Here is a 23436-nt window from a genome sequence, read left to right as displayed (position 1 = left end):
GCTGGTGATGCACATTAACTGTAGCGGTATCCCACCTAGCTCAATGACGTCACCGGTTGCCAGGAGCTGGGCGGGACGCTAAGAGCTCTGAGCAACCTGGTACATTCTGGCAGAAAAGGGGGCAGCGTGACCCAGAGAAATGCCACCTGAGGCAACGCCAGGACTCACCTCACTGCTTCATTCCACCTCCGACTGCACGGCAGTGTACGCAACAGGTGCAGGCTACAGTATCTTCCCACTCCTCAAAGGATACTTCTACAATCATATCAATCATATGATTAAGCCCAGGTGGAGAAACACGTGAGAGGCGCTGGAGTGGGAGAGATCCTATGGTGGTGTACATGCTGTACATGTTATATCATGGATCCTGTATGGGATCAGTGACGTCACAAAGGGGGTGCGGTCCGCACCCGGGTGACACCATTAGAGGGGTGAGGACTGACAGTCATTTTGGTGCCGCCCCCTCTGAAAAGTCGAGCACTCGGACATGGACCGAGAGCCTGACAGTATCAGGAGAGAGGAGGAGATCCGGCGGAATACCTCATCCTGCCAGGTGAACGTCCACTCCTCTCTCTGCCGGCGTCCATAACCAAGATGGCTGCCGGAAGGTATCAATAAGATGGCCGCACATGCGCGATTACGTCACGATGGGGTGCCACCCGTTATCCGCTCCGGGTGGCACCTGGCCTCCGGTTGCCCCTGTATGGAATTTACTACAATAAATTTGGATTTTATGGATACCGGTCGTATCCGGCTGATTGCAGAAGTCATAGGAAGATGTCCTTGCAATATTTCCTGGCTCTGTCCACCAGGTAGTTTATGGTGTGCCCACTGCCCACCAGCCTTTGTGGGTTCAGCTACTCCTGTTGCATCCTCCATAATGTAAAATAAGTCCAAATCCAACAGGTAGAGTGGGAACACCTCATAGTGGTCAGAGCTAGCAGACTCAGGAACTCCGTGCAGTTTTGTGTGTACAGTTCCTTTACAATGTCTGTTTTACCTACTGCCTCATCTTGTACTCATGGGAACACTTGTCCACTAGGCTCGCCATCCACGCCTAGATCACTCAGATTCCCCATTGACACCACCGGGCAGATGGAGAGGAATCTACCCTGCTGGCTATTGTATTCTAAATACCTGAACAATGACCTCATTTGATTGGGTCAACAATTTTCCACAATTTTCAGTTTGATCAATTGGCTGTTGTGGAGTTGGGTGGTGCTGACAAGGCCACCGATGGCTCAAATAAGCCGATTTGACAGAAATCTAAGCCTTGTATGGCAGGCTTAGCCGGAGGAAAGACTATTAGGTGTTTGTGATGATACAAAGACCCCATAGCCCCAATGTCACCGGTAGGACATTTGGGTGGGGGTGAACGTGGACTTGTTCTGGCTGATATTCCTGAATAATATAATTCTTCTCTCAAATGTAACGCAGGGTGGAAGGAAGTCAGTTTCCCCCTCGCCAACATGTACTACATGTTGTTTTAGTCCTCCGTGCCCGGGAGGTGCCTGTAGCTTGTTGTTTGCTTTAAGGCCCGTCTGCAGCTCTTGCTAAGTACGCCTAAGCACCGACGTGCGGATGATTGCTGACCTGCGCGAGGAGACGTGAAAAATGTGTGCGGCTTCGGGATTTTTTCCCCCCTGCACCTAATTACAGATAATTATAGGTATCCCCTGTGTACGCACGTGTGAAGGCACAGTGCTCACTTTGTCCACTCGGCGTAATTATCGCCGCATAACCGACGCTTTCATCAACACGTTTCCGGGTGGCTGTAAATTAATCGCTTGTAAATAAAGCGCGCCTCCACTCCATGCTAATCCCAGCCTATTAATATACATGATAGAGATCGGCCCGAGAGCTGATGTGTGAAATGGACCCGGGAATATTAGAGAGGGTTCATGAATGAGGTCAAATCAATGAGCTTTTCATACGTAGACCCCGTCCACGGTAAATTCTAGGCACGTTATGGGGATGGGATAAAGTAGTTAGGACACATGAAGGATACAAGTTAAAGTGTATCAAAACTCCCCCCAAAAAGTTGTATATTTCAGCTTACCGGCCTTTAGATGTGTTGGCTGCATTTGTTTTCCTTTTCAGGGCATTTTTACCTTTATTTTCGATTTGGGTAGTGTGCTTGAAGGGGTGGGTGCTGGTGATGCACATTAACTGTAGCGGTATCCCACCTAGCTCAATGACGTCACCGGTTGCCAGGAGCTGGGCGGGACGCTAAGAGCTCTGAGCAACCTGGTACATTCTGGCCGAAAAGGGGGCAGCGTGACCCAGAGAAATGCCACCTGAGGCAACGCCAGGACTCACCTCACTGCTTCATTCCACCTCCGACTGCACGGCAGTGTACGCAACAGGTGCAGGCTACAGTATCTTCCCACTCCTCAAAGGATACTTCTACAATCATATCAATCATATGATTAAGCCCAGGTGGAGAAACACGTGAGAGGCGCTGGAGTGGGAGAGATCCTATGGTGGTGTACATGCTGTACATGTTATATCATGGATCCTGTATGGGATCAGTGACGTCACAAAGGGGGTGCGGTCCGCACCCGGGTGACACCATTAGAGGGGTGAGGACTGACAGTCATTTTGGTGCCGCCCCCTCTGAAAAGTCGAGCACTCGGACATGGACCGAGAGCCTGACAGTATCAGGAGAGAGGAGGAGATCCGGCGGAATACCTCATCCTGCCAGGTGAACGTCCACTCCTCTCTCTGCCGGCGTCCATAACCAAGATGGCTGCCGGAAGGTATCAATAAGATGGCCGCACATGCGCGATTACGTCACGATGGGGTGCCACCCGTTATCCGCTCCGGGTGGCACCTGGCCTCCGGTTGCCCCTGTATGGAATTTACTACAATAAATTTGGATTTTATGGATACCGGTCGTATCCGGCTGATTGCAGAAGTCATAGGAAGATGTCCTTGCAATATTTCCTGGCTCTGTCCACCAGGTAGTTTATGGTGTGCCCACTGCCCACCAGCCTTTGTGGGTTCAGCTACTCCTGTTGCATCCTCCATAATGTAAAATAAGTCCAAATCCAACAGGTAGAGTGGGAACACCTCATAGTGGTCAGAGCTAGCAGACTCAGGAACTCCGTGCAGTTTTGTGTGTACAGTTCCTTTACAATGTCTGTTTTACCTACTGCCTCATCTTGTACTCATGGGAACACTTGTCCACTAGGCTCGCCATCCACGCCTAGATCACTCAGATTCCCCATTGACACCACCGGGCAGATGGAGAGGAATCTACCCTGCTGGCTATTGTATTCTAAATACCTGAACAATGACCTCATTTGATTGGGTCAACAATTTTCCACAATTTTCAGTTTGATCAATTGGCTGTTGTGGAGTTGGGTGGTGCTGACAAGGCCACCGATGGCTCAAATAAGCCGATTTGACAGAAATCTAAGCCTTGTATGGCAGGCTTAGCCGGAGGAAAGACTATTAGGTGTTTGTGATGATACAAAGACCCCATAGCCCCAATGTCACCGGTAGGACATTTGGGTGGGGGTGAACGTGGACTTGTTCTGGCTGATATTCCTGAATAATATAATTCTTCTCTCAAATGTAACGCAGGGTGGAAGGAAGTCAGTTTCCCCCTCGCCAACATGTACTACATGTTGTTTTAGTCCTCCGTGCCCGGGAGGTGCCTGTAGCTTGTTGTTTGCTTTAAGGCCCGTCTGCAGCTCTTGCTAAGTACGCCTAAGCACCGACGTGCGGATGATTGCTGACCTGCGCGAGGAGACGTGAAAAATGTGTGCGGCTTCGGGATTTTTTCCCCCCTGCACCTAATTACAGATAATTATAGGTATCCCCTGTGTACGCACGTGTGAAGGCACAGTGCTCACTTTGTCCACTCGGCGTAATTATCGCCGCATAACCGACGCTTTCATCAACACGTTTCCGGGTGGCTGTAAATTAATCGCTTGTAAATAAAGCGCGCCTCCACTCCATGCTAATCCCAGCCTATTAATATACATGATAGAGATCGGCCCGAGAGCTGATGTGTGAAATGGACCCGGGAATATTAGAGAGGGTTCATGAATGAGGTCAAATCAATGAGCTTTTCATACGTAGACCCCGTCCACGGTAAATTCTAGGCACGTTATGGGGATGGGATAAAGTAGTTAGGACACATGAAGGATACAAGTTAAAGTGTATCAAAACTCCCCCCAAAAAGTTGTATATTTCAGCTTACCGGCCTTTAGATGTGTTGGCTGCATTTGTTTTCCTTTTCAGGGCATTTTTACCTTTATTTTCGATTGATGGTTCTGTCAGTAACACACTTCCTGTCTTAGGGTGACAACACTCACTCGCTACTATCAATGGAGAAGCAGAATTGTCACCCTAAGCTACACTCCTGATCTGTTCCACAAACACCTCACCCTTACATACAGAAGACATCCAAAAAAGCTGATAATATTATTTGAGATGGCAGTTCAGTACACAGGAAGTTATAAGGACCCAGGATTTCTGACAGGGCCAACTTGTATTTTTCTGTACAGTATTTGTAGAAAATGCATTTTACTTTAAAAAAGGAAAACAAATGCAGCCACCACATCTAAGGACTTATTAGCCACAATATACACTGCCTGTCCCCAAACAAACGAAACCACCTGGATTTAGCTAAGGAGAAAGGTCAGAGCCTTCCATTGGATAATAGGTCTAGGTTCAGCAATGTTATGTCCCCAAAAAACGAGGACAGCTACCTACCTGAATATACTGAATGATCAGGTTTTTCCATCAATCTATGTTTTCTTCCCTGATGGCACATTGGGCATATTCCAGGATGAAAATACAAGGATTCATCGTTCTCAGATTGTGAAAGAGTGATTCAGGGAGCATGAGACATCATTGTCACACATGGATTGGCCACCACAGAGTCCAGACCTTCAGGCCTCATTCACACTGCTTAGTGCGGCATGCACGGCCGTATTGGGCAGCTCCCGGGAAGGACAGGGGCTGCGTGTGATTAGTACGCAGCCCCCCTCCTCCTCTCTGGGAGTACGCGGCCGTACACTCACCTGAGATGCACATCTGTGCGGGTGTCTGTACTCGGATGCAGACAGGATGGAGCACGGACATGGATGTGCAGCTCGGGTGAGCGTACAGCCCGCGTCCTCCCATAGGGAAGAACAGGCTGCTGCGTACAATCACATGCAACACCTGTCCCTCCCAGGAACGGGCCGATACGGCCGTGCACACCTCACGGATCTGTACCGGCCGGCTCTAAGCTGTGTGAATGAGGCCTAACCCCATTGAGAATCTCTGGGATGTGCTGGAGAAGACTTTACACAGTGCTCCGACTCTCCCGTCATCACTACAAGATCTTGGTGAAAAATCTGCAACCAAATTGGAAAATGCCTCATTATGTCCAGCTGCGGATTATAGGCAGTATCAAGAGTCACAATGTAATAATTCTAGAGAACACTGGAGGTAATTAGCAAATAAATGTAACCATTGCTTCTGTGGGCTTCCCTGTAGTAGTAGCAATGGTGACATTCATCTGCGCATTCTCTCCCGTGTTCTCCAGAATTGTTACTTTGCATCTCTTGTTACTAAGCTGTACTGTTTTCCTGTGATCCTCAGCTCCATCTAGTGGCCATAAAATGGTATTACAGGAACAGCAGGGCAAATAGCTCTGCAGATTGTTTATACACACACCCCCATGGGTTGAGTTACCAACACCATTACTGGCGACCATGAGCTGTGAGTAGAACAGCAGTATTTTCCTTATTCAATAATGCCCATAATATTTGAAGAGCAGTCGACAAGAAGAGAAAATAGCCCAATTTCCCATTCTCACAACAGCAAGTTACATAGCTACATAGTATTTGAGGTTGAATAAAGACACAGGTCCATCAAGTTCAACCTATTGCGTGTATGTATGTGATTCTGCATGTGTATGTGTGTACACGAGTCCCATTGTGACCTTGTTTTTAAGAGTACCTGTACCCCTGTATGTTACGGTCTCTGAGGAAAGTCTAAATGCTTTTTGAATGATTCAATACTCTCAGCTGATACCACTACTTGTGGCAGCCAGTTCCAGATTTTAACCGCTCTAACTCAGAAGAATCCCCTACGCCCCTTGTGGTTCAATCTTTTCTCCACCAGTTTTAGGTGGTGGCCTCTAGTCCTTGTTATGGAGTTTATTGCTGATGTTGCTATCACCATTGAACATCTTGTACATCAGAATCATGTCCCCCCTTAGTCTCCTCACTTCCAGCGTCTCATTGTAACCTCGTCTCATAGCTTTGGTCCTCCAGCCCTTCATTAGTTTAGTTGCCCTTCTCTGGACTCTCTCCAGATTCACACAGAAGGAATGTATCTGCAGTTTCTCTGGATGAATAGCTATGTGATTTTCTTCATTATAAGACCCTGAAATCTCTGCCCCTGGTCCAGCTTTTAGTTACTTGGAGCAAAATCTCACTTCTGGTCAGCTGTAGAGCAATACAAGTAAAGGTGCCTATGGACAGATAAGGATAAAAATCAGTGGAGGCCAATCATGTTGACACAATCATTTCACCTTGTGAAGGTCTTTGTTTTGTGAATGATCATTCCAGACGTCATAAACTAAATCCAAATTCCATTGGCTGGTTTGGATTCTTTAAGATGTTTGTCTGAAATTGTTCTGGAATAATGGCTGACAATGAACAAGCTGGCCCTGACATTACATATGTATGAAGCTTGCCCTTGTGTAGACATACCTGATGGTAAAGCAGGTGTTGCCTGTTATGTTTATGGAGGTGCAAGTTGCATGTTCGGGATGCCAGTGATGGAACGCATCCTTTCAAGGGTCATTTTCTAAAACTTTGTCTGCAGGCCGTCTGATAAATACAAAAAAACTTCAATCTGGCTTGTTTTCTGTCCCCGTAGTTCTAGAGAAAGGCTTGACAAAAGCCCTGAAGAAGCTGGACGATTACCTCAACACACCGCTCACCGAGGAGATCGATGCAAACAGCCGAGAAGAAGAAAAGGTCTCCAGACGGAAGTTTCTGGACGGGGACGAGTTGACACTCGCGGACTGTAATCTCCTGCCCAAGCTTCATGTGGTCAAAGTAAGTCCAACCAAGATCTTCAGGAAACAAAGTATAACATGGCGTGGGGTAGTAAAGGGATTCGCTCTCACCATATCTCCAGCTTGGATGGATGTGCTTTGTTCCATTGGGTTTACTGTCCCCTGTCACTGCTCTGCTTAGAGCTATAGCTAGTAGTATCCTAAGTCAGTTAGCTGGACTTATTCTAACGTTTAAGATGTTTTGAAGATTTTCCGACCCACTTCTTCTGGTCTGATGAGTGTCGGGAACATACCCCACCATTTATATCATCACAAGTAAGGATGCACCGATACGGATACTGGTATCGGTGCCGATGCCAAGTATTTGGGCTCGTACTTGTACTTGCCCAAATGCTCCAATGCCTGAGCTTCCGGTATCAGGAAGCCGGGCAGCATGTCATTACACGCTGCCCGGCTTCCTGATTGGCCGGGAAGCCGTCTCCGTGCTCCCTCGTCACTGGCTTCCCGGCCAATCAGGAATTTGGGCAACGTGTCATTACACGCCCCCCCGGCTCTCTGATTGGCCAGAAACCCGGGTTCATGCCCTCTCCTCACCTGGTGACGAGGGAGCATGGAGCCGGCTTTCCAGCTAATCAGGAGGTCGCGCGCCGTGTAATGACGCGTTGCCCGGCTTCCTGATTGGCCAGCTTCTTGACCAATCAGGAAGCCAGGCAATGTGTCATAAAACGGCGCACGGCTTTCTGATTGGCCAGAAAGCCGTCTCCATGCTCCCTCGTCACCTGTTGATGAGGGAGCGTGGAGACGGCTTCCCTGCTAATCGGGAAGCCGGGTGGCGAGTCATTACATGCCGCCTGGCTTCCTTATTGGGACTTCCGGTATCGGGAAAAAAATATCGGTACTCAATACCAAAAAAACGGTATCGGTGCATCCCTAATCACAGGTACTCCGGGCTGGTAGATCGGTCCCCAAAGCTTCTTCTCCCCTTGCCTCTGGTGGTCTAAGGACCGCTGATGTCATAACATCTAGTGCAGGTTCCACAGACCTGCACTAGACTCAAGGACTCCGAGGGACATCCCACAGCCAGAACAGAGGTATGGCGGGGAGAGCGCTGACCACCGGGGAGTAAGGACCAGGCAAGTAAATCTGCTTTACTTCAATCTCTACACAAAAGTGAGCACTTACTTTTATGTTTGCCACAAGATGGACTTTAAGGACGGTGGTTGTTGACTGTTTCATTTCTAGGAGAGATACATAACATATCATTCTCCTTTAGATTGTTGCAAAGAAGTATCGCAACTACGAAATTCCGGCAGAGATGTCCGGCGTGTGGAGATACCTGAAGAACGCCTACGCCAGAGACGAGTTCACCAACACCTGCGCCGCGGACAAAGAGACAGAGCTAGCCTACGCGGACGTGGCCAAGAGGCTCTCCAAGTCCTAACTGCACCAGCCGAAAGGTCCTCGGACCGTTAGACTGTTCTCCGTGTTGCCTTAGGATGGATCTCCTCCAGCTTATCCACCCCCTACCACCCCTACGTCCAGATCCTCCGACGCTGTGCCGCTTGGCAAGAAGAGCTCTCCCCGGGGAAAACTGGGAAGAAATTAACTGTGATCAGCACAAAATGAGGGACAATGGCCGCGAGGTTCACCGCGCGCACTTCCCTCCGAAGATTCGACAAATCGTCTTAAGGCAATAACGCGCGTTCATATAGAAAAGTATTTTTGTAATGTAAGCTGACTCCTTTAAAGAGTGATTTATAAAATGTATTATTCATGATTGTATAATATCGCTGATTCCTCAACGTTCACTACAAGGCTTCGGGGAAACTTCCCGGGCATGTTAAAGAAGCACTCCGGCACAGGGGGGAAAACTGCATTTATTACCTATATATAGAGAGAGAGAATTGTCCATATATATGTTTATTTAAAAAAAAAAAATTGCTAAGCTTATTTTTAAACTGTGCAAATGTATAATTGCCTATAATCTTTTTTTTTTTTTTTTTGATCAAATTTGTTTTTTTCACTGCAAACCAGCTGAAATTTCAAGTCTCGCTGATAGTGGGAGTGCCTGCACTGGCTGCTAAAATGACATGTGCACAGCTGACTGACACACAGGGGTCTATATCTAAGCTTTGCGCGGGGCCCTTCGCCCTATGTATATCTGTGAACATTCGTTCTGTGTGGATATACGGCACAATGAACATTCTTTAGTTGTTTGTTAACAAGAAAATGTGTTTTCAAATGTTTTTTTGTCATGTAATATCTCATTATGGCCACTAGATGGAGCTGAGGAGCATAGAACATAAATACCTATGGCCACTAGATGGCGCTGAGGAGCATAGAAAATAGATACTTATTCCCAATGCTCTTTTAGCTTTCAAATGTTTTTGTAATGTAATATCTCATTACGGCCACTAGATGGATCTGAGGAGCATAGAACATTGATTACTTATGGCCACTAGATGGCGGTGAGGAGCATAGAAAATAAATATCTATGGCCACTAGATGGCGATGAGGAGCATAGAAAATAAATACCTATGGCCACTAGATGATGCTGAGGACCACGGAAAAAAAATACTTATTCCCAATGCTCCTTAAAGTGACATTAAACCCTCAGATTCTTTAACATAAACCAATACTGTAATGTGTGCCTTACTGTAATCCATGGTTGTTTCCCTTCTCTTTGCTGCTCTTCCTTTTAAATCCTCATATCTTCTCATGCTTGGGGAGAACTTCCCTTTGCAGCTGACTGCCTCTTCCTGTAGTGCTGGCTCAGGTTGTGAACCTTCACACAGACACCATGTATCCATCTCAGAGACAAGGCAGTCTGCTGCAAAACAGAAGTTCTGCCCCATCACGAGAAGACATGAGGATTTAAAAGGAAGAGCAGCAAAAAGAAGGGAAACAACCATGGATTACAGTAAGGCACACATTACAGTATTGTTTTATGTTAAAAAAATCTGAGGGTTTAATGTCACTTTAAGCTTTCCAATGTTTTATGTCATGTAATATCTCATTATGGCCACTAGATGGAGCCGAGGAGCATATAACATAATTACCTATGGCCACTAGATGGTGCTGAGGAGCATATAAAATACTTATTCCCAATTCTCTTTTAGCTTTAGAATGTTTTTTATCATGTAATATCTCATTATGGCCACTACATGGAGCTGCGGAGCATAGAACATTAATTACTTATGGCCACTAGATGGAGCTGAGGAGCATAGAACATTGATTACTTATGGCCACTAGATGGAGCTGAGGAGCATATTTAGAACATAAATACTTATTCCCAATGCTCCTTTATCTTTCGATTGTTTTTTTATCATGTAATATCTCATTATGGCTACTAGATGGCCCTGATGAGCACAGCAAATAAATACTTATTCCTTATGCTCCTACAGCTCCATCTAGTGGCCATAGTTCAATATTACATAAAAACAGTCGAAAATGCATTCCACTTGTAAAGAATAAAATTAGGAACGTTAGTTTTGGCATATATTCACACAGAGTGAATTTACACAGTTACATCCCTGTGAATGTCTTATAAATAGACCCCAAAGTCCCGGTCTGCAGCTCTCATGGTGTGCGTGGATGGGTGGTCGGGCAAACTAATCATGCAGCCTAAAGATGGCCATAGACCACAGCGGTCACACATGCACAGATAGCCTGGTCACACCAGCATTCTTGTTGTAGGTGGGGGACAAGGGGAAGACAGTAGCACTAGGGAAAGGTTGGTGGTAGGTAAGCTGCCCAATCATTTCCTCCCCTTGGGAATTATATCTAAGAGCACCCCTAAGCTGAACATACACCATATGATTTGATTGTACAATCCCCGTAAGATCCGCCATTAACCACGTAATGCAAGGCTTGATACAAATTGAATGAATTGGTTAGAAATGTCCTCATAGTACACAGCTTTGGCAAAGCTAAACGAGATTGTACAATCAGATTGTATAGTGTACGGCTTGCTTAAAGGAGAACTATGGGGTTAAGTCTTTTCCCCATAGTTCTCCTTTAAGCAAGCCGTACACTATACAATCTGATTGTATAGTGTACGGCTTGCTTAAAGGAGAACTATGAGGGGGGTGCTTTTCACTCCCCTCATAGTTCTAGCCGACCTGTGACAATGAGCCTGTCACAGGTCGGCTAGAACTATGAGGTGAGTGAAAAGCCCCCCCCTCATAGTTCTCCTTTAAGCAAGCCGTACACTATACAATCTGATTGTATAGTGTACGGCTTGCTTAAAGGAGAACTATGAGGGGGGTGCTTTTCACTCCCCTCATAGTTCTAGCCGACCTGTGACAATGAGCCTGTCACAGGTCGGCTAGAACTATGAGGTGAGTGAAAAGCACCCCCCTCATAGTTCTCCTTTAAGGCCAGGCACACACAAGAATATATTCTTGCCTTCATCAGGTAAACAAGTGATGTTGTTATCACTTGTTTGCCTGATGAAGGGGATTCTGTGGGACCCCGAAACCTTGTTTAGAGTGTTCCACTTGCAACAAGTATGTTAATAAACATGTACTGAACTTGCTTTGGAGTGCCGGTGTCCATCCTTTACTGGCCCTTATACATCTCCCCGCTTGACTCTCAGCAACCTGGGACATTGTACAGCAGAGCAGCCATGCCGCTCTACCTTCTGCCCCCCACGTATAGAGATACTGCCTCATTATAGGGAAGAGCTTGTGTGTTTCGGGCCGCTGGGCTGAGACTGATTTGGCAAACATTTGCAGCCTCAGAAGAGCCACACAAAGCGGCCATATTGTACGAGGCAAGGAATTGGCGGGTGCACCATGACCACTGAAGCTGCTTGACTCGAGCATTCTTGATTTTTTTGGAGTTACCATTTTATATGTTATAATTGAAATATTTGAAGAGAACCCGTCACAATAGAACCCAAAATCATGAGTACGTAGTTTTAGGTCCTTTACCTTCTGCGGCTTTGCTTATGGAAGATTTACACTCGCCCCCCTGTATTTAGCTCTGCTTGTGTGTCTGAGTTCCGTCTTTCATAGCTGAGAGTCAGAACTGTGAAGATATTCGTTGCGACCTGCTCTTCTAGCTGCCTGACCTCTTGCTGACTCCCAGGTCCAGAGTTAGCATACCAGCCTTAAATAACAGTCAATGGGAATGTAAAGAAGTTACTGGGGGCGCACCGATAACGTTTTTTCAGTATAGAGTACCAATACATTTTTTCCGGTACTCGCCGATATCGATACCGGAAGTCCCATTAAGGAAGCCAGGCGGCGTGTAATGAGTCGCCACCCGGCTTCCTGATTAGCAGGGAAGCCGTCTCCATGCTTCTCGCCACTAGGTGACAAGAAAGCATGGAGCCGGCTTTCTGGCCAATCAGGAAGCCGGCGCAGTGTAATGACGCAGCGCCCGGCTTCCTAATTGACCCGGGAAGCTGGCTCTATTCTCGCTCGTCACGGGGTATCGAAGGAGCATGAAGCCGGCTTCCCGACCAATCAGAAAGATGGGCGCCGCGTCATTACATGGCATCCGGCTTCCTGATTGGCCAGCTTCCTGACCAGTCAAGAAGCCGGCAGCAAGTCATTACACGCTGACCGGCTTCCTGATTGGCCCGGTAAGCCGGCTCCATGCTCCCTCGTCACCAAGTGCCAATCAGGAATCCAGGCAGCATGTAATGACTCGCTGTCCAGTTTCCTGATACCGGAATCTCAAGTATTGGGCTAGGTATCGGAGCATTTGGGCGAGTATCTGTGTCGGTGCATCCCTATAAAGAACTGTTATTTGATGCTGTTATGCGCACTCAGGGGGCAGGAGACAGCTGGACATTAGCTTGATGTCAGGCACTAAAACTGAATTTTTTAAATCGTGATTGGTTCTATATGACGTATTTCCAATCCACCTAACACCGCCCTAAGGCTAAGTTCACACGGACGGCAAAGGGGCGATAAAAATAGGCGGTTGAGCCGCATTTCTACTGCCCCCTGACCACCTGCCTACAAAGCACAATGGCAACCGCTAAGCTTGGTATACATTGCTGCGATGGGGTGGCAAATTTAACTCGGCATGTCATGGTTGGCAGCACTTATCAAACGCGTTCATTGGTTGCGTTGTGGTATTTCAGTGTTAAATCCCAAGGGGACTGATAAACGAGAACAGGCGTTCAGGAGGCGGTACTTCGGCAAACCGCCACTCAACCGCCTCTAAAAAATGATTAACCGCGCACTCAGAGGAGTGATAAAATCAGCCGCCTGTGTGAACGAGTCCTTCATAGATTCATATTTAAATAGAACCATTCTGTTAGACATGCAAGCTGCGGAAACATTCGGTCCGGATATTTAGTTATTCATTATTCGGATCTGAAATTCAATTCGGTTCGGGTTCCGTATTCGGACGAAATCCGAATTTTCGTAAGTTTCGGATGAGTTTACGAATATTCAGATATTGATACTAAAGCTGAGGCTCCCAGACCCGAATGGTATTCAGGATCCGAATTTCGGAATTGCATTTGGAAGCTACCGAATGGCATTCTGGTCTGAGAGCCTCAGCTTTAGTAATATATGTATATGGCCCCCAGACCTGAATGCCATTCGGTAGCTTCCAAATGCAATTCCGAAATTCGGATCCTGAATGCCATTCGGGTCTAGGAGCCATGTATATATATATATTACTAAAGCTGAGGCTCCCGGACCCCAATGACATTCAGGAGCTCCCGAATGCTATTTGGAATTTCGGATCCCGAATACCATTCGGATCTGGGAGCCTCAGCTTTACTATTATATGTATATACTGAACACGAATTTGATTTGGAACGAAACAAATCGCACATGTCTGATTGGCTTAACCAGGGGTAGGCAACCTTGGCATTCCAGCTGTGCTGAAACTATCATGCCCCTACCTCTAGGAGTCATGCCTCTGGCTTTCAGAGTTTTGCAATGCCTCATGGGACCCGTAGTAGGGCCAAGGTTGATTACCTTAGGTCCTCCAGGGTCCAAATGCTGGCAAACTGGTATAGTCGGGAGGTACGCCCTTTAGATAAGCACATTGATGGCTCCTTCATGAATATTCTGCCTTTTCACGAGTGTGGCCGGTGTCTTGTTTGAGTGGACATCACACAATGTACATGGAAGTGATCTCCACGATTCACACCACAATGAGACCCACCGGCACTGGTGAGGCCTACAGGAGATGAGGAGGACGCTTGTAAGCTCGAATTATTTATTTTCATATGGGAAGGATTTTGTGGCTTTTTGGATAAATTGCAGTATATGAAATTCTAATAAATTCATCTGAAAACTTGTTGGTATTTTATGGTCGGTGGAGTTGTTTTTGAATGGAATGTGCTAAATATCTTCCTTGACTCAATCACGTAACTATGGGGTCTGCTTAGGAAGATCTGCAAAATAATTGGCTCATCTCGTCTGGTTCTGATGTCCTGCTCCATGCTGATTGGCTGAGATGCTGGCTTCCCGGCCAATCAGCATCGAGCCGGCCAAATAGCATGGAGCTGGATTCCCAGCCAATCAGGAAGCCGGGCTGCGGGTAATGACCCACCTCTCAGCTTTCTGATTGGCTGGGAAGCTGGGTCCATTCTGATTGGCTGCAGGCTTCCCAGGCCAATCAGCATGGAGACAGCCAAATAGCATGGAGCTGGCTTCCCGATCAATCAAGAAGCGGGTAATGGCATGCTGCCCGCATGGTACCAGAAGTATCGGTATAGGCGAGTACCGAATTATAAATATTGGTACTTGTGCTCGATGCGGAAAATACGGTATTGGTACATCCCTATTAAACACTACCACCTAGTGGCAGAACTAGTAATCACAGTATAATGCATGAGAATGGTTGTTGCACCTACGTCTGTATGATCGGCATGCTAACAGTACCCCTTGTGCCAACAACTAGGAAAGAAGGGCAAACTATTCTGCTTGCAGTTTGGTTCCAGATGTACAAAGCCAAAGTGGGTGAAATGTAAGTACACATGTGCTATTCCACTAACAACAAATGCACAAATTGTGCAAAGGGAGCAAATAAGAGAAGTTCATAGGTAGGGTTTACATACACTTTAATACTTTAATACTACACTTTAATACTATTAACTATTAATACTATTAACATGATATGTGTCACGTACCTGGTAAGAGCCTGAGATGACGAGGGCGGGCTTCTCTTGTCCAAACACCCCTGGTAATGGTGGACAGAAGGTATAGGGACGGAAGAAGGGCACGAGTGCCTGATGAAGTGGCTACACCCGCAGCTGGAGATGCAGGTGGACCAGTCTGAAGGAAGATGATGGCAGTCACTTCCTGGAATATGACGTCAGCAATGGGGGAAGCTGGCAGCGATGCAGTAATACCATTCGGATCTGGGAGCCTCAGCTTTACTATTATATGTATATACTGAACACGAATTTGATTTGGAACGAAACAAATCGCACATGTCTGATTGGCTTAACCAGGGGTAGGCAACCTTGGCATTCCAGCTGTGCTGAAACTATCATGCCCCTACCTCTAGGAGTCATGCCTCTGGCTTTCAGAGTTTTGCAATGCCTCATGGGACCCGTAGTAGGGCCAAGGTTGATTACCTTAGGTCCTCCAGGGTCCAAATGCTGGCAAACTGGTATAGTCGGGAGGTACGCCCTTTAGATAAGCACATTGATGGCTCCTTCATGAATATTCTGCCTTTTCACGAGTGTGGCCGGTGTCTTGTTTGAGTGGACATCACACAATGTACATGGAAGTGATCTCCACGATTCACACCACAATGAGACCCACCGGCACTGGTGAGGCCTACAGGAGATGAGGAGGACGCTTGTAAGCTCGAATTATTTATTTTCATATGGGAAGGATTTTGTGGCTTTTTGGATAAATTGCAGTATATGAAATTCTAATAAATTCATCTGAAAACTTGTTGGTATTTTATGGTCGGTGGAGTTGTTTTTGAATGGAATGTGCTAAATATCTTCCTTGACTCAATCACGTAACTATGGGGTCTGCTTAGGAAGATCTGCAAAATAATTGGCTCATCTCGTCTGGTTCTGATGTCCTGCTCCATGCTGATTGGCTGAGATGCTGGCTTCCCGGCCAATCAGCATCGAGCCGGCCAAATAGCATGGAGCTGGATTCCCAGCCAATCAGGAAGCCGGGCTGCGGGTAATGACCCACCTCTCAGCTTTCTGATTGGCTGGGAAGCTGGGTCCATTCTGATTGGCTGCAGGCTTCCCAGGCCAATCAGCATGGAGACAGCCAAATAGCATGGAGCTGGCTTCCCGATCAATCAAGAAGCGGGTAATGGCATGCTGCCCGCATGGTACCAGAAGTATCGGTATAGGCGAGTACCGAATTATAAATATTGGTACTTGTGCTCGATGCGGAAAATACGGTATTGGTACATCCCTATTAAACACTACCACCTAGTGGCAGAACTAGTAATCACAGTATAATGCATGAGAATGGTTGTTGCACCTACGTCTGTATGATCGGCATGCTAACAGTACCCCTTGTGCCAACAACTAGGAAAGAAGGGCAAACTATTCTGCTTGCAGTTTGGTTCCAGATGTACAAAGCCAAAGTGGGTGAAATGTAAGTACACATGTGCTATTCCACTAACAACAAATGCACAAATTGTGCAAAGGGAGCAAATAAGAGAAGTTCATAGGTAGGGTTTACATACACTTTAATACTTTAATACTACACTTTAATACTATTAACTATTAATACTATTAACATGATATGTGTCACGTACCTGGTAAGAGCCTGAGATGACGAGGGCGGGCTTCTCTTGTCCAAACACCCCTGGTAATGGTGGACAGAAGGTATAGGGACGGAAGAAGGGCACGAGTGCCTGATGAAGTGGCTACACCCGCAGCTGGAGATGCAGGTGGACCAGTCTGAAGGAAGATGATGGCAGTCACTTCCTGGAATATGACGTCAGCAATGGGGGAAGCTGGCAGCGATGCAGAGCAGAGTTGAAGTGAGGAACAAGCCGGGTCACGATCAAGCAAGGTACAAAATCAGCAAACAGAGGAAGGGTCAGGAGCACGCCGGATCGGTAACGTGCAGGCAAGGCAGTGCAGAATCAGCAAACAGGAGGAAGGTCTAGATCAAGCCACGGTCAGTGTAAGGAAAAGATGACATCCACGCATGCGCACAAACTTGCACTCCGAACAACTGGAAAACACGCACTAATGCGCAGGAGCGCACAACCGGAAGTGCGCGTAAGGCGCTCACATGTCCGTCACACAGGAAGTGACATCTCACCTTAATGAATGGCCCTATATAAAGGGGCCTGACTGCTGCCTCAGTGCTGATGGTCTTCAGCTTGACTTCCTCTTTGCCTGCCCTTTGACCTTGGCATGTTTCCTGGACTTCCTCTTGCCTGTCGCCTTTGTACTTCTCTGCCCGGCTGGTTCTGACCTCGGCTTCCTCGACCGCGCTCTTGCCTCACGATTCTGCCACCAGGCTGCCAGCCCGGTTTTGACATCTGCTACGTTGACCACTCTACTTCTGGACATCTCCTGCACGGTGCTCGGTCTCCCTATTGGCACTCGTGCTTCTCGCAGCCCTGCCACACTCTGTCTCCACCTCCAGGGGGTGCAGGATGCGAGACGCAAGAGAGGCCTCCTCTTCCACCGGTCTCCCGCCAGCTACGTGACAGTCAGGGGCAGGCAGCAATCAGCAGAGTCCTAGAACAAGCCAGGTCAATATCAAGAACAAACAGAATCAGGAAACACAGGAAGCAGGGCACTAGCTGAAGTACGGAACAGCAAGTCAGCAAGGAACAGGTACCAATCTCCTCCTTAAATAGACCATCTGGCTCCAATGTTCAATTGGGTGCACGTGCACGTGTGTGCTCACTCACAAGTACGAGGAATCGTCGGTTCACTAGAAAGTCTTGTATGCGTGCGCGCATGCGCATGAAAATGTGCAACACGAATACGAGCAACACTTCTCTGACAATATGTATTAACCACATCCATAGTTATCAGGATACAAGTTAGCCAAATGGCCTAAAAGGGACCTTACATGTAAGTCAGCCTATGCTGTTACCTTTTCCATTCTGACAGTGACCCATGTATACACACTGTATATTCCCTAGGAACCACCTTATATATATATCACTGGGGGGGGGGGGGGGGTTTGGAATAAATGGTTTTGAAATAAATTAGAAAAAGTAAAGCTGACACAATAATTCACTTTCTCACGTAAAAAGATTTTCCGCGGAGATCTGAACAGCGCTCATGAAAGCACAGAAGACAGAAAGTTGGACGGCGCAGACGCCACAAGTCCTGAGACGAAAAAAGGGGGAAAAAAGAAAAGGAGGGAAGCTTTGCCTGTCATTCTTCTTTCTCCATTACTTACCTTTCCATTTATGAATTCTTTTCAACATTTGGACTTTGCCATACATAACTTTAAATCACTAACATGCTTCATGGCTCTGTGATTTGCTAGTTCCATATGTAGCCTCTTGGCCCACTAGTTTGGCTTCGACTCAAGTCCTGTTCTTGCCCTGGGTTTACATTGCCTAGCTGGGGAGAGAGAGAGGAGGATAAAATGAGCTTATTCATCACAAGCTACCTCCATGTGGAATTCATTGTATGTGCCATTGTCAAGGTACAGAATAGACACACAGAGGATGCACATGTGTCTTCCATTCCGTCCTACGGACAGACTTGCAGCTTAAACCATCAGGGTCCTAATTGTTTCCACTGCAGAGGTGTTGCCCAATTAATGACCTATTAACGCCGTGACATATAAACTCAACTGGAGCAAGACTCTAGCCTAGGGGCAACCTCGGCATTCCAGCTGTTGTGAAACTACAAGTCCCATGAGGCACTGCAAGGCTCTCACAGCCACAGGAATGATTCCATGGGATTTGTAGTTTCTCCACCGCTGGAGTGCCAAGGTTGCCTACCCCCTGCTCTAGCCAGTCAAATAAAAATTGACCTTATTGCAGAATCCCCAGATATTCCTTTATGGCTCATTTACATTGTACTTGGTTTGGGCCCCTTTTGCAGCACTTACTGCAATTACTTTTGCACGATATTCTAATTATTCGAGTTTCACCTGTATACGGTATACACACCAGCTATAACATTCTGACCATTGACAGGTGAAGTGAATAACATTGATTCTTTGGTTACAATGGCACCTGGAAGTGGGGGGGATATATTACAATGGCACCTGGAAGTGGGGGAATATATTACAATGACACCTGGAAGTGGGGGAATATATTACAATGGCACCTGGAAGTGGGGGGGGGATATATTACAATGACACCTGGAAGTGGAGGGTTATATTATAATGGCACCTGGAAGTGTGAGGGAATAAATTACAATGGCACCTGGAAGTGGAGGGATATATTACAATGTCGAAAGGTGATGCGAGGAATCTGACACTGCACTGTTGCCCTTCTGTTGTCTTGTACCAGTCTTGCCCCTCCCCCGTTCTGCCCTAACATTGACTAGTCGCTGACGGACACAATTCGCACGTTCGGACCCAGATTTTCGGCTGACAGTCCAGTCTTTAAACACTTTAACAACAGCTGCTCTTGAACATTTAACGAATTCTGCTGTTTTGCTGATACTCGCTCCATGGCTCCGAGCGCCAACAATCATCCCACGTTCAAAGGCTGTTAAATCGCGTTGTTTCTCCGTATCTTCAGAAACAAATCACTTCTACTGTCGTGGTAAACAACCTGCTCCCCTATTTATAATGGTCTGGCCCTCTAGCAACTTCAGCGCAAAATTATAGCTAATTATAGCTAATTTGCCTACAAACGTCAGGTAGTCATAATTAACTGGCCACTCAGTTTATATCTATATAATTCGTATAGGTTCTGGTACTGAAGCAGAGCAATACCGTTGATCCACAATCTAATACACTGCAGCTCCTTAATTTATTTCCAACAGGATGAGAGCTGATGGAAATGGTTCCATGTACTCAATAAAGTCAAATCAATAATACATTTTTTTTTTATTATTCTTTTATTTATTATTTTAAATTCTCCCCTAACATACCCGGCGTAATGTAAAAAATCCTTGCTCCCATCCCCTGACTGACAGCCGCATAAAATTTCCCTCCCTGTGATTTATCGGCCATTGCGCCGCGGGTCCGCCGCCTGCGATTTAATACTGAAAAAATACTTTGCAACGTCAGTGAAAACAAAACATCCCGGCACAATTATTCTAAAGACAAATGTTCCACCTCTGAGCTTTTCAAGGCTTCGCCAGTCAATTTAACATCTTAATGGCGGCAGTCGTCCTTATCGCCCCGGCGGCGAAACCAACGTAGGCGCTCGTCTGTCGAATGTTTACGTTCCACTGCGCCGTGGTTTGGGAGCCTCCGTGTTAGGCCGACGTGCTCGGGACCTGGTAGGAGCTGAACTTTGTCACGTTATTAAACTGTCAGCGATGCATGCCGTTTATTAAGATTGTTGGTGGAAATGGGCCCCTATGTTCCGGGCCTTTCTGTTGGGATTATAATTGGCACCGGTTTGCGCGCGGCGGGATAGGAGCGCCGAAGAAGAAGAAGAAAAGGCATCTGTGAGAAGGACGCAGGAAAAACGTCTGGTTATGGACGACCTTTTAAATTTGTCTCGACAGAGCGAGATTTCCCCACGGCGCTCCTGCGAGCTCGGCTGGCCTAGGTGCAAAGTCAGCGGGAACGGCGGAGGGAAATGTAAGCAGGCACTTGTTAAGGTGACACACGGGGGCAGCGCTTAGCTGGGGACATGGAAGGTTTGCCGAATTTCGGGGAAGGAAAAAAAAAAAAGGTTTTAGTGAAAAGCAGAGAAGCTGCCTCAGCCCGGGGATTTTGTGATAACACTCCGATGAAGTAGGATGGATGGACTTAATTTTCTATAGACGTGTGTGTGACAGTATAAATCTTCCCCAAGCCTCACATTCCCACTATGGAGATGGAAGGGAATCGGATACAACGTACAGGAAAGGAGGCTTCATCAGGAGGAACACACTGAGAGCTCCTCGAAGTAGTATTAAACTCTCAAACTTATTTCATTAATGAATCCACATCAAACAAATCCACATGAACCAGCAAAGTATTTCTTGCCCAAACAAGTCATCATGTTTCCAAACAGCTCTAACTCCCCCAGCTCTACTTCCCCGAACTTCCTGTCCAAGATCACAAGGGACAGAGCAGTTTCCAGCAGCTGTCCATCTACTACAGGGGTCTCAATCTAATTTGACTCGGGGGGCCTCTCGACAATTTTTTTTCTCCCATGGGGGCCTGCTTGCCAAATTTTGTACATCAAAATAAAATGTAACTATATTCAGTATGGTACTACAGACACCAATATACACACAATAAAGCTGGCCATACACTTTACAACCATCGCAAGACTTTCGTCATCGCAACTCATCGTTGTGCGATGGTTGTCCATCTTGGACAGGCACATCGTACTTGCGATCATCACAAGCCCTACCCTCTGAGGGGCGGCCTTTATGATGACTGCAATGCTGAGCGGGCAGTGTGCGCACACCAGCCCGTGCGGCATTTGTCTTACGAGCACGCCATAAACCTGCCGAGCAAAACAGAGCAATGTGGCCAAGCAAAATCTCTGTGTAGCCAGGTAAGGGTATTGGGGTCTGGAACCGCTGTGTAGCTAGGTAAAGGTATCAGCCCCCCATACTTTCCCTTGGGCTGGAGCCCCATGTGAGCTCAGTGTCACTAAGTTCTGGAGCCTATAGAAAGCTAAGGACTTTCTTCCGGTCTCATGTGACAGTGATGGGATGCACTAAAAAAAAGATTATTAAATTAAGAAATCTCGTTTGGGAACTCCAAAACTATTTATTTTCTTAAACGGAGTTCATTTTTGAAGTGTCTCTCCTCGTCTACCAATGTTTGACTCCTCGTCAAAATAAAAGCAAATAAATTGCGGCGTTTTACGGCTGGCAGCGGCAGATAATTCTCGGCGATAATCTGTAAGGGGATTGGCGTCACGGCTTCTTATATTCCGATTCAAGAATATATTTTGCGTTCTCCGCATTAGCGGCCCATTCTAAGTGAAGGCGACTGCCCCGAGCCAGCTTACTTATTCTTCATTGTGAATAACTCCCAGCACTTCCTGGCAAATCCTCCCGGCTTTTCTTCTTCTTTTTTATTTTTTATTCCTCTTCGGGCCGATCACACCGAGTTAAACTCATCAGCCTGCCTGCAGACGGACCAAGGAAATTGCTTCTGGCAGTTTAAAACGGCCCACGTATTCAAATGAAGGTCACAAACACAGCAGAATGCAGAGAAGAGGTTTCCGTATGAGTTGGGGCCATGTATTAGAATTAATTGGATGAAATTCCTGCTGATAGGTTTAGGGGGGTTAGAGGTTAAGGTGATGGTGAGTATGCTGAGCTAAGATACAAAAGAATGTCACGCTCGCGAAAAAAACGATATAACATACATAACGGCTACGTTACCTATTTGGGGATTTTATCTTATAATGGATTTTATCTTTCCATTTTAATCTCCAGTAAGCACAACATTTTTGAAACTTGCTACAAATCGTAGTAGAGAAACATAGGGGCTTTGTGCATCCCCAGAACCGTAATTTCCTGCTCATCTGATTAGCTCATTGCTTTTTTTCCCCCCTCTTATTACAACACTGGGACAGATCACGTGATTCCAGCACTTCTTTCAGGGAGGAGGAAGTTACCAGAAAGACAGGCCTGGGAGCTATGGAACGTAGTGTAATAAGCAAAAGGCCTACATGACAAGGGCGGGAAAGGTGACCTAGGAGAAAAAGGAATAAAGAAAAGGGAAAAGTTAATTAGAGGAGGGATACTCACGGGATTGGAGGAGAAGGCTTTTACAGGAGGGGCTTCGGAGAGTATCCAGGAGCCAGCGTGACCAGGAAAAGAAACGGACTTCCCACCCGCCCGTCCTGGTATGGTTTTGATGGTGTTGAAGTGTGTCGCAGCACTATGGCGGTTTGGGTCCTTGAAGGCATTAGTCTGGGTTGGATAATTTGACGGGGGGGACCCATTGGTGGTGTGGGTGGCCTTCTGTGGTGGCAAGGTCAAATGTTATGACCTGGTAATAGGGACCCCGGTGGGTCTGCGTGCAATTTAGTTACATCCCCGAGGCGGTGTAGGGCGGTTGGGGGCATTCCAGTTTAAGAAAGGTGCCCGCAGACACTGGTCCGTTTTGGATAGTTATAGTGCCTCCAAGGACCTTGAAACCTAACAATTTCTACTGCACGGTTACTTGGTTATTGTGGTTTTTGTTGTTATTTATAAGTGGCCATTTATACTCCAACCCTGGCGTAGCGTGTTACCGTAATTGAAAGGAAGGGGATGGTGAAGCGAAGGTAAGGGGGGTGGTTGTCGGTAAAGGGGGACCTCTGAGCCACCTTAGTCATGGCCTGTCTCAGTATCTACAGAGCAGGGAAGAGTCTGCAAATTCTAGCAATAAATTAAAAAT

The 23436-nt window shown here is 46.7% G+C and overlaps 1 protein-coding gene across 4 annotated transcripts in view; it reads left to right on the top strand.

Annotated features, from left to right (window-relative positions):
• Nucleotides 1-8812, top strand: part of CLIC5 (chloride intracellular channel 5) — a 108153-nt gene extending 99341 nt beyond the window's left edge. For 2 of the 4 annotated variants that reach the window (XM_018566811.1, XM_018566814.1), the window contains exons 5-6: nt 6889-7070; nt 8304-8812. In XM_018566811.1, coding sequence (XP_018422313.1) covers nt 6889-7070; nt 8304-8471 — 350 coding nt within the window. In that variant the 3' untranslated portion in view covers nt 8472-8812. The remainder of the gene's footprint in view (nt 1-6888; nt 7071-8303) is intronic. The other 2 variants (XM_018566812.1, XM_018566813.1) reach the window with 2 other exon arrangements.
• Nucleotides 8813-23436: the final 14624 nt, after the last annotated feature.

This window comes from Nanorana parkeri, unplaced genomic scaffold (assembly GCF_000935625.1).
Source record: "Nanorana parkeri isolate BGI_ZX_2015 unplaced genomic scaffold, ASM93562v1 scaffold977, whole genome shotgun sequence".
NCBI lineage: Eukaryota > Metazoa > Chordata > Amphibia > Anura > Dicroglossidae > Nanorana > Nanorana parkeri.
The sequence above is the reverse complement of the archived record's forward strand: the minus strand, read 5'-3'. Positions and strand labels throughout refer to the sequence as shown.